At 34.9% G+C, this 12,654-nt stretch overlaps 1 protein-coding gene across 1 annotated transcript; it reads left to right on the top strand.

Annotated features, from left to right (window-relative positions):
• Positions 1-9,632: 9,632 nt before the first annotated feature.
• LOC120084667 (uncharacterized) lies at positions 9,633-10,193 on the top strand. The gene has a single exon (XM_039040476.1). The coding sequence runs from the start codon at positions 9,633-9,635 to the stop codon at positions 10,191-10,193; it is 561 nt and encodes a 186-aa protein (XP_038896404.1).
• Positions 10,194-12,654: the final 2,461 nt, after the last annotated feature.

Raw genomic sequence — 12,654 nt, forward strand, 5'->3', positions numbered from 1 at the left:
GATAAAACCTCTAAAAAGAAAAAAACAAAAGAGTAACTATTACAAAAATTAAGTCAACCGGTTCGGAACTAGTGAACTGAGTCTTGAACCACTCGAACCGAACCACCCTTCAAAGAACCACCTTGCAGCTGATCGTGTAACAAATGAACTATGCAATAAGAATTTATGCGATCTTGTAGGAAAGACTGCACGATCTCGTAGCAAGCAACTATACGATGAGCATGAAAGATTGTGCGATCATGTAGCAAGCGATTATGCGATGAGCATGAAAGACTGTACGATCGTGTAGCAAGCAACTATGCGATTAGCATCTAAAGACCGCACGATCGTGTAGCAAGCAACTATGTGATCTTGTAGCAAATGCTACACGATCATGTCACACGATCGTTTAGAAAATGCTATATGATCGTGTAGCAAAAACTACATGATCGCATAGCAGGAGCTACATGATCATTTAGCTATAGCTACACGATCTGGAGCCTTTGTTTTGTCTTCTCCACCAAAACAACGCTCTGCAACTCTACTTTGAAGCTTCCCAGGAATAACACAAGTGACTCAAACTTACAAATTACAGACTCGATTGCAAGATTAATGCCCAAAAACGTAGGGGACTTTACAAAACAAATTGTAAATAAATGAAAACCTTAAACATAGAGTTCTATCCCAAAACATCCATCAATAAATTACATCTACAACCATTCATCGCATGAAACAAGATACAGATTATAAAACCCACAATTACTGTAAAACGATTTAATAATAGAATCGAATTTGGAATCAGAAACCTACAACCTTGCTCTGATACCAATTGAAGGAACTCTAGTGAGAGAAAACATTGAGTGGAAGCGAATCGACCAAATTTTATTTTTATTGAATACAAAGTTTACAATAAACAATTAAACAAGATATGCATTTGTTTCTGAATTACAACATGCTTTAGAAAGAATTAAAGGGTTTCAAGAAACCTCACATTTGAAGAGATTTTCTTCACATTTTCAACCTCACATTTGAAGAGATTTTCTTCACATTTTCCCTCGAAAAAATCACGAACTCCTTGAAGACCTTCTTCAAGATTAACCTCGAACAAGTATGAACACTACCACAAAAGTTACCTTGGTATTCTTAGGGTGAGGAACATAGGAGTTGTGGGCTCTGACTATTTTGAATATGATAGAAAACTTAATGTACACGAGGGATTGAGAATTTTCACACAAAATTCAAAGACACATAACACTTCTATTGTTTACACTTTCTCAATCCCTTATCATATTATTAAAATAATAACAACAATATAAATATAAATATGATAACTAACTTATCATATTATATATATATATATATATTAAATTATATGTTATATCAAATATAACATACAACCTATAGTTTTAATATTGTATCACATATAATATAAACTATAGTTTTTTTTTTCTCTATATGACATTTAATATAAATCTTATTTATATTAAATTTAACAACTATGAATCCAATTCATAGAAATTATATTTGAATCTCGTTTAGACATTTATTTCCTCCCTTTAAGATATAATGTATCAAATACATTATGAAAATTATACCATATATAATTGAAACAACTTATTAAATCATATATAATTAAATCCCTCTATTAATTTTAACAATTCAAATTAATCGAAAAAATAATTCTCAACTAAATCCTATTGAGCGACCAAGGGGACCTCATGGACCTGTAGCTTCAAGCTCCAACGACGAAATATTGTCTCTATTATGAATGATGTTATATAATGAGACTAAACATTTCGTGGTCCGGTCTTATACAAACTCTTTTGTATAGAATATCCCCACTTGCATGTCTATACATGAATGATCATGATCATATCCTTTGTAGCAATTTACAAAAATTGTAACACCTTACAAAAATTGTAACACCTATAAAGCGGACCATACTCGTAGTGTCATCAGGATAAGGAACCCAGCCGTATCCATCTACTACAGACCATTTAGGTTATCATATAAACATAATTCATCTACTACAAACCATTTAGGTAGCTGTATGTGTTTATATGCTTTTTGGTTTATGTTTATGTATTTTGCAAAATTCTAGTTTGTTGTGTTTGCTATTAAGTTTAGGAGAATCATTAACTTGTTGAGTTTATGTTGAATCGTTTATGTGTGCATTTTCCTTGTGCATGACTTTTTGTCATTGTATCTTAACACTTATTTATATATTCTGAAATTTGATGTTATCGCCCTTTATTCTACTTTGCAGATTGACTTGTTTAAACGTGGCTTGCCTGACCCTTAGTTCTCAATCGTTAGACTTCAAAGCTAAATATATAGATTAAATAATGTACTTTGTTGAGAGGTTACTTATTAAATAATTTGTCACTTTTGTGTTTTTTGAAAATTGAGTTTTGTATATAAAAGCAATAGTTTGAGATTTTATTTTGTGCATGTACATGTGAAAGAGAAATATTGTTGTAATTTGTGAGGAGTGTTCATATGAAAGGTCATAGTTGAACATATGGATTTTTAGTGAATTTATATTGAGTTGATAGATCTTAAATGTATAATGTTTATTTAGTTGATGTAATTGTATTGTTGGAATACAAGGCAGAAAATGAGAATATTGATTGGGGCATTTAATTTTTCTTAAAAAAGACATATACTTGACACATAAAAAACGTCAAAGAGTTATCATATATGATATGTAATCAATGTCAAGAATCAATAAACTTGACATACCACCATGTCAAGTGTTTTATCTTTCTTGACACGAAAATTGTATCAAGAAATATTTGTCTTGACGTTTTTTCAGAGTCAAGTTATCACACTATACTTGATACTCGAATACTTGACGCTTTTATAAGTGTCAAGTATACCCTTTACTTGACATTGGAAAAACGTCAAGTCATCCAATTTCTGTAGTAGTATTCATGTTGTAACATAAAGTCTCCATTGATTCTATGTTGTAACATACATCATTCCATGTCCTATAAATAGTGGTGTATGGTGGCTTTGAAAGACACACCACGATTAAGTTCAATATATTAGCTCTCTACTTGTTTTCTTTTACTTTTCTCTCTTGTCTTACTTTCATTGTTGTATTATTGTTCATATTGTTCTTATTTCATCATAATATATATATATATATATATATATATATATATATATATATATATTATTCTTCTTCGATGTTAATCCTTTCAAGAATTTAATTAAACCAAATATTATTTAAGCTTAATTCTAAAAAACTAAATGGTCACCAAACGAATTTATGTACTTTCATGGAAGTAGGGTTGGTAATAGGTAGGGGTGAAAGTCAGTTCGATTTACTCACATTTGGAGCCAACCAAGAACCAAATGGAATCAATCAATTTAAAAAAAGAAAGAAACCTAACTGATGTTTAATAAATGGCAAAACCAATGGATAGATTTTTATTTGGTTCTGTTCATTATCTATTTGATTCTCAATTTTTTGGTTTTTTTTTTTGTTTTTCGATTTTTCATTATCATCTCCAGTAGTTTTTTTTTAAATATATAACTCGTCCTTATGCCATATTTTTTGTTTTTTTTTTCGTTTTCCAATCGATATATATAATTTCACAATACTTTTAATTAAAATATATTTTAAAAATATATAGTTTATGTCTATTTGATCCCAAAGTGTTTTTTTTTTTTTTAAGAAAATGCCTAATAGATTGCTAAATCTTTAATTTTGTGTCTCATTAAGTTACCTAGCCTAGGAAGCGGACCCGAGACTGGCTAAAAAACAGGCCCAAGAGAGTTCCAATAAATAAAGGAAAGATAAATTGGGCCCAAAAGAGCCATCTTGGCCCGCCTTAGCCTCAGAGATCGTGACCAAGACCAATGTGGGCCTTGGAAGCCCAAGGTTTGCCTCGGCCTCGGAGGCTGAGGCAAAGGCCACAGAATCGCTCATAGTGAGGCCAATCTAGATCAACCCTCTTGGTTGGAATATCCTCAATGGCCTAATCCCAAGCCCGACATGTCTGATTTCGATCACTACTACAAAACAGGGCTTTAATGTTGGTTTAAAACTAACATTAAGGGGTACAATGTTGTTGAAAACTGACATTGAAAATCGTGTTATAAAAAAAATCTTTCATGTTGGTTGTCTTTATTTCGATTTTAAACCGACATTATAGCAGACCAAAATTTCAATGCCAATTATCAATGTTGGTTGAAAACCAATATTGTACACTATCTTCTATGTCAGTTGAAAACCAACATTGTACACCACTTTCTATGTCAATTTTACCAAATTATTTTCAATAATTGTCCGATATTTTTTTAATGCCTTATTTCTTAAAATGTCAAATCCATTTTTAATGTTAGTCAAAGAGTTAAAAACCGCCACTAAAAATCTCATTTTGTGTACGAAAATGTTCATCATCGTATTTTATTAAAAAAAAAAAAATTTGTTTGCTATAATGTGTGCCTATTATAATAAAGACAAGTTTAATGTTTTGCATAGCAAGCCAACAATATTTCTCTTTCACCTATAAATGCACATAACCTAGGCCTAAAATATAACAATAGACACAACAATACACTCTGCCACAAAACTAAATATAAAGTTGCCTAAAATACCATAACACACCTTCCATAAAACTATAATAAAGAATACTTTATAATATAGATAATAATTTGTCCGTCCACAAATAACTATTAGTACTTGTGATTCATTCTATAAGTACTTATCAAATATCACACCAATCAATACTTGTATATTGATAATATACTTCCATAAAAGAATAATTAAAATTATCATGTACAACATTCAAAGGGAACCACCCCCTCCTCTAAAACTACAATAAAAAATACCAAACACTTCTATAATATTAATAACCATTTGTCCCTTCACAAATATCAATTAATACTTCCATGAGTACTTACACCAAATACCTATAAAGAAAAAAAAAACTACACACAAATCTTCCAACAAAAAGATCATGGTTAGATAATAATTCGTCTACCAAGAAACAACGATTAATACTTCCGATTCATTCTAAACTTGTATATTTTATACAAAACTTGTCAAGGTTCATTCTAAACTACAAGGAAAGCATACTAGATGGGCCTTGATGTAAGTTCGAACCATGGCTGAATATCATTGAGTTTTTGTTTTTATGGTCAGTCCTAAATCTTTTCTAGAAAGCATTTCCATCTGAACTGATAATATTAAATTCAGGACTAAAAGAATTAACAATTTGCACAAGTAACATCAGTTGATTCTCCTAAAGAATGTCATGAAGAGATGAATGTACATACAACTCGTATAAGACATAATGTCTTGCTGAAGAGGCTTGGGTCCTTGCTGAGGAGTGTTCAAATCGTTTCGTAGTTTTTTGAATCTACAAAAATATGGGATTCCAAGCATTAGAGACAAGTCCAACAATCTTAAACTAGCTCAAACAGAGTTGAGAGCATTCTTGCCCACAAAAACTTACCCAACTGAATACAATCATCGTTGGTGGGTGTCCGAATAATATACTAAATCCTATATATATGAAGCATCCATCAATTAGAGAGAATTAGTATAGAGACATTTTACTTAAAACTATATGTAAGCTAAGTATATGAGAATAAAGTAACAAAACTCATGAACATAAACTCGATGGAAAAAAACTTATGTGTGCTAGCAACTAAAAGAAAATTAGTAATTGTAACCTAATAAAAAAGATAACAGTAACTGAATAACCAAGAGAAAAGACAATAGTAACCAAATTCATTTGACAAATACATGAACATAAACAAAAAAAAATTATAAAACTTATAACCAAATAAAAAAAAACAACTAAACTTGTGAAAATTAATAAACTCAACGAGGTAACGAGATTCATAAAAAAAATAAAAACAAACAACTAGTCTTATGAAACAGGATCAGCCCAAAGGAAACTGCCATTAATTCAGATTTGATGATTTCACGTGCCAAAATTACTGCGGTGGTGGTTTCATCGCCAGCCAAGTCGTTCATTTTACTAGCAACCTGAAAGCCAACAACTCAAAGATAATATATCTTAGATGTTAAATCCCATCATGTTTCAGAACAAGATTGATTTTAATTAACAACCATGAATAAACCTCTTGGGTCAGAACCACTCCTGCATTCTCAATTGCATCAGAAAGCTCAATAGCAAATTGTGATTCCTTCTAAATTTCTTCAAATTAGAAATGATCGATTAACTAAAATATAATGCAAACCATTTTCTTTACTGAAACAACATCATAAACTCGCCACATTAAGTCCAGCACACAATTTAACCAATAAATTGAATACCGTAAGAATTAAACACTGGCTAGCTTCTCACGCACATGCAATATTAAGCAGAATTCTGCAAGACATAAATAATGTATCCAAGCTCAAGAAATGGTGTAGAATTAAAGAAGAAAGGAAGTCCTACAAACCTTTAGGTTCTAAAGTGACAGAAACAGCATCAGCTAACTTATCAATACCAGCTAGCAAGGCCCCTCTGCATTATTCATGGGATTTAACATCTAAGATATATTATCTTTGAGTTGTTGGATGATGAAATCTGAACTAATGGCAGTTTCCTTTGGGGATAGAACGAATAATAAAAAAGAAGAGATGAAAATAGAGATTTGATTTGCATGGATGAGAGTGATGTGCAGTTGCGCAGCAGATGCACAGTTGATTGAGCACATGGAGAAGGAAAATAGTTCATTATTCATGGGATAGTGAACTAAAGTCACTAGAACTGGGTCTTCTGTGGACCCAGCAGATGCGCAGTTGATTGAGCACATGGAGAAGGAGAAAGAAGAAAGGGAAAGAGAACAAAAGCAGAAGGCAGAGAAAAAAGAATAAGTTCGCCTGATCAACGCATCTGGCAATCTTGCGAGGAAGATGCATGATGAAGAGGTCTGTCATGTCAATGCACTGGCTGAAGAAGAAGCAAAGAAGAAGCTTGAAGAAGATAAACGCATTGTGGCTGCCTCAGAGCAGTTCGAAAGAGAGATGAAGGTGGAGGAGGAATATGAAAGTAAATAAAAATCGGGAAAAGAAGCACGAAGACAAGCGAAGGTTAAGCGCAATAAAAAGCTAAAAAAAAAAGAGTAGGAAGAATGGGAGAGAGAATAGAAGGAGAAGAAGAAGGAAGAAGAGCGCATAAAAGGCAAAGAGCCTAGCTTTCCATGGCTCAAGTTAAAGGCAAAGAAAAGGAGGGGGAAGTCAAGTCATCTCCTACAAAAGGCTATTCAAAATCTAGAAGAAGGGAGAATGACGAGTTACTAATGGAGATGGGCTTTTTGCCTGCACCAACCCCACTACCAGAGTTCATCACCAGCATCAATGTTGAGCATGGATTGAAGGTATTCGGTAAATGCTCATCCATTGTCATTCCGACCGTAGTGCACACATTCTATCAAGGCCGGCTACACGAGACAGTGGATGTTATGTTCATCAACAACAGAGTGGTGTTTTTCAGCGCCCATGATATGAATCAGTTGTTCCAATTAAAAGGCATTCCTGACACACCAGGTAATCAATTGATTGAAAATCCTGGTGATGAGCATTTGGAAGATGCTTTAAGGGTTTTGGCACAACTTGATTCTCAATGGATTGCTTACGGGCATTCGCACATTGACTTCAAACCATCTCTTGCTGGAGGCGCTTATGGGTATACTTGGTTAAGAAGCGAATCATCCCTATGATGAACGACAGAACTATTTAGATGTACCGTGTGATGGTCTTACTACATTGACCGAGGGAACCCTATCGACATTGGACGCTTGATTGCAAGGCAAACCTTGGGGACCATCGGCAAACCTCACGGCCAGCTCTTCTTCCATGGACTGTCACCAACCTTTTCCTATTCGTAGGCTTTGGTATTGAAAAAGAGCCCATGGTCGAAGTGCACGGGCTGATCAAGAATAAAATTCCGCGGATCCTTCTATTGGATTCACAACATTGCCTTGAGCCCCTTAAGCACCCAATCATCGACCTTAGTGCCCCATAACCACTAAGAGCCTAGCACTAATGAACATCCACGAAGGGCAAAGAAGTTGCCCGTGAGAGCCCTGAGCGCCATGATCCTGAAGAATGCATATTCAACCCATCCCCATTGGAAATCATCCCTTCAAGTTCCCTTGAGCTTTTATCTCCTTTGCCTGAAAACTTAACCATCCTTCTCATTCTCATTGAGTACGTTCATCAATCTCCACTTCAATCTCGCCACACCTCCCCACATGAATCACCGCATCAACACCTCTCCCCATCCACTACCAAGAGATCCCCTCCTTATTCGCTCATAGTTAATAACCCATACGATTCGGGTGTTGGCTCATCTAACCAGCCCCATCCCAAAGATGGTGAGACTCTAGCTGCAACATCGCAACCCCATCCACCATAACCACCTTCTAACTTTGATGAACTCAAAGAATTCCTCTTTCAAGCATGTGAGCCCATCTGACAATCCCTTCTAGAGCTATGCCATGATAATGTGACCTTGCGCCAAGCTCTTATCAATGTGCAGCGCAATATCTTGACCCTTCACCAAAACCAGTGACTATAGGCCGAGAGGAACCACAAATACTTCAACTTCCTAACAGCCTACCTGCATGGCTTAACTGTCCCTCCTCACCTTCGTCAACCCTTGCGATTGCTTGACTCGTAAGTTGCTGTGTCTCCAACTCCACAACACGATGATCCTCCTCCACAGCCATAAATTTGGGGGTGTTGAATTGGAGTTGTTATTTTTCTCTTTTACTCTTTTGAATTTCTATTTTGAATGTATCTTCTTCATTGTTGTATTTTGCACCATCTTAATATTTAATAAATTATCATGCTTTTTGTGCTCATTCTTCTATCTTTATTTATCTTTATCTTGTTTCTTTTATAGGTAATCCTTGTGAAATTCATTTTAATGTTATATCTTCATTTACGTTGACAAATTAGCAACCATAATGACCCTTATGCATTTCCTTAACTCATCCCAAATGAATCACATGCTTCTTTGCATCCTAGTAACTTTTTCACTGATCAACAATCTTACCTTTCATGCATGCAATGCCACATCCACAAACTCAGAAGGAAGTTAGAGGATTTCTAGGTCGACTAACTACATTGCAAGGTTCATATCACAGTTGATGATAACATGCGAACCTATCTTTAAACTACTTTGCAAAGATAATGGTGGAACTTGAAATGAAAATTTTCAAGTTGCCTTTGATAAAATTAAGCTGAATCTATAGAGCCCACCAATCTTTGTACCACCTGTTTCAGGATGCCCTCTCATCTTGTAACTTATGGTGAATGATAAGGCAATGGGCTGTGTACTAGGGTAACATGACAAATCTAGAAAAGAGCGAGCTATATATTATTTGAGCAAGGAGTTTACCAGTTGTGAAACAAGGTATTCATCAATGGAAAGAACTTGTAGGGCTTTAGCCTAGGCTACACACTGTTTAAGACAGTACATGTTGTATCACACCATATGCTCATTTCAAAGATGAATCCAGTCAAGTATATTTTTTAGAAGCCATCTTTGTCGGGGCAAATTACTAGATGGCAAGTTCTATTGTCCTTTTATGATATTGTATATGTTACTCAAAAGTTAATTAAGGGAAGTGCCTTGGCAAATTATCTAGCATAGCAACCCATAGACGATTATGAACCAATGGAGTTTGATTTCCCAAATGAGTATATTCTCACTATATTCATAGAAAATGAAATGCAAGAACTTGAAACATGGACCATGTTTTTCGATGGGGCATCAAACAAGTTGGGACATGGAATAGTCGTAATATTAATATCACCAAAGAAAGAGTTGTTCCCATTCGTTGCCAAATTATGTTTTGATTGTACTCATAATATGATTGAATACGAGGCATGTTCAATGGGCATCCAGGCTACACTTAACATGCAAATCAAAAAGCTTCAAGTTTTAGGAGACTCGCTGTTAGTAATTCATCAATGGGAAATGAGAGACACAAAGTTTTTACCTTACAAACAACTAATAACAAGTTTTTCTCAGAAGCTTGATCAAATTACCTTCGACTATTTGCCTAAAGAGAATAATCAGATAGCATATGCCTTGGCCACTTTAGCAGTCATGTTCAGTGTAGATTTGAATAAGGAGGTAAGCCCAATTGAAATTGGGAAATGTGCTGTCCCAGCCTCTTATATGAACATTGAAGAGGAACCAAATAACCAATCTTGGTTTCATGATATTAAGTAGTATTTGAAATACAAAGAATATCCCTTTAATGCATCACAGAGCGATAAATGAACTCTTCGAAGTTTGGCAATGAAATTATTTTTGAATGGAGAGACATTATACAAAAGAAATCATGATATGATACTTTCGAGATGTGTAGCCACCAGGGAAGTTAACCAAGTTTTGAAAGAAGTCCATGAAGGGATCTGTGGCATACATGCCAATGGCCATTTAATGGCTAGACAAATCTCCTAGGCTGGTTTATTGGATGACCATGGAAACAAATTGCATAAAATACACAAAAGAATGTCACAAGTGTCAAATATATGCGGATAGATACATGCCCCTTAATCCGAGTTGCACGTTTTAACAGCTCCCTGGCCTTTTTCCATGTGGGGAATGGACGGTATTGTTTGGGATGATGCCCTAAAGTCTCATGTTCTGTAGTTTATAAATAGTTTGTACGAACGCTTGTGATATATAATATATGATATTTACTTCACTTATTGACTTTGCACATTTGGATGTTTTATTTGCTTTACCAAAAACCAATAAACTAAAATTCCTGGTTGTCTTTATGTAATTTAAGCATGTATGTGGTGACATACAAGTGGATCATGTCTTAAGTGATAACCAAAATGGTCTGTAGTATATGGATATAGGAGGGAAACCTTATCCTGGTAACACTACGGATACGACCCGCTTTGTGGAATAGTTACAAATGTTGTGGCTTGTCATAGATGGTATGATCCCGATCATTCGTGTAGGGGACATGCGAGCGAGGGCATCCTATACAAAGAGTTTGTACAAGACCTGACCACGAAGTGTAAACGTCTCATTATATAACATCGTTCATGACAAAGACTTCACTTCACTCGGATGACCATAGGTAACATGACCTCAATCCTGAATGAGTTGGGAACTCTTGCTATTGAGGGCGTTCCTTTGATTTGTATGGGTGAGAGTGGCCAGAGCGCCGACTGAAACTTACCACTTTGGGGATTGGTCTGATTTGGGAGCTGGGAACTCAGCTACACAAGATGGAATTAACTCTTTCCCCGAAAAAATGGTAAGTAGATAGATAGCTCCCTTAAGGGCTGAACCCAGGGCTTGAACGATGTGGCACCATATACCTCATGGCTCGAGAGTTGTTCACACATAGTGGGACTATGTTATATTGTTCATTAGAGGGATCAGTGGTACTTAAGGAGTGAGATGTAACTACAAGGGCAAAACGGTAAATTGCCCAGCTATACTTACGAGCATTTGTGAAGGGTTATCGTACTCATGATTGGTTATATCTGATGGACACAAAAATATATCTGTGGTAAGAAGAGTTCAGTTGTCGGTTTTTAGTGGAATGCCTGGCAGTTAACGGATGGTTGATCTCGTAGCTAAAGAGTATAGTCAGTTATTCACGTACCGTTAGAGCTTCGAACCACAGGTCCATAAGGTCCCTTTGGTAGCTTGGATATAAGTTGAAAATCAGTTTTTGGGTCAATTTGAAATGTTTAAATTGACAAGAGGAAGTTCGATTATATATGATATAATTGAACTAGTTAATTATATATGATATGATTGACTACATGTATGAGATACATTAATTTGGAGGAAATTTGATATAAATATGATTCATATCAAGTAGAGAAGAAAACACTATGGTTGATATATGATATTAAACTATAGGTTATGAATATAATATGATTATAATTATTATTTTATTAATTAGACAGTTATGAGATAATTGCCCGACGTTTTCTCCGAAATCATGTGTTAGTGGGAAGTTCAATTCAGTTTTCGTAACTGAAGAATGAAATAAAAATGGTTTTCATTTTGCAAGAGACATGCATAACTGCTCACGGTGTGATTTACATTCGATCGCATAGTACTTGAGAGCCTATACAATACTGCATCGCATTTACTAAACGATCGTACACCTGCGCACGCATTCTCTAAACGATCGCTTAACGCCTGAGCTTAACTAAACGATCGTATAAACGATCGCTTAGCTTTCCTTAAATGACCGTGTACCTCGACTAAACAAAAAAGCAACCCGACTATACGATAGTCTTTCCCTTCTCCCACTTGCTTGATCTTTGTACATGATTTCCTTTCCTCCTCACCTCTACTAAATCCGAGCAAAGCCCACACCTTGGATTCTCACTCCGAGAATACTGAGGGCTTCGAGTGGTGGTGTCGTTCCCATTTCTTGGTGTTCGTGCAAAGCTATTCATGGTAGACGACTTTAGCTCATAAATGGATTAGCCTTAGAGTAGCATGATAAGTTAATTTCAATTGTTCAAATTAGAATTAAGGAAATTAGTAATTATATGTGTTATAATTACACATTTAATTTTAGAATTAAACGAAATTGGAGAATCAATTAATATTTAAATATGATTTAAAATATTAAATTGATGAATGGGGATAGGTGAAATTTATGTAAAAATAATTTAATATTTGATATTAAATTAATTAGAAA

Source organism: Benincasa hispida, chromosome 9 (genome assembly GCF_027475165.1).
Source record: "Benincasa hispida cultivar pf3 chromosome 9, pf3_genome.v1.1, whole genome shotgun sequence".
In the NCBI taxonomy this organism is placed as follows: Eukaryota; Viridiplantae; Streptophyta; class Magnoliopsida; order Cucurbitales; family Cucurbitaceae; genus Benincasa; species Benincasa hispida.

What these genes read in the sequence shown, in the direction of transcription:
- LOC120084667 (XM_039040476.1), top strand. Translation starts at nt 9,633, where the DNA reads ATGGAGTTTGATTTCCCAAATGAGTATATTCTCACTATATTCATAGAA.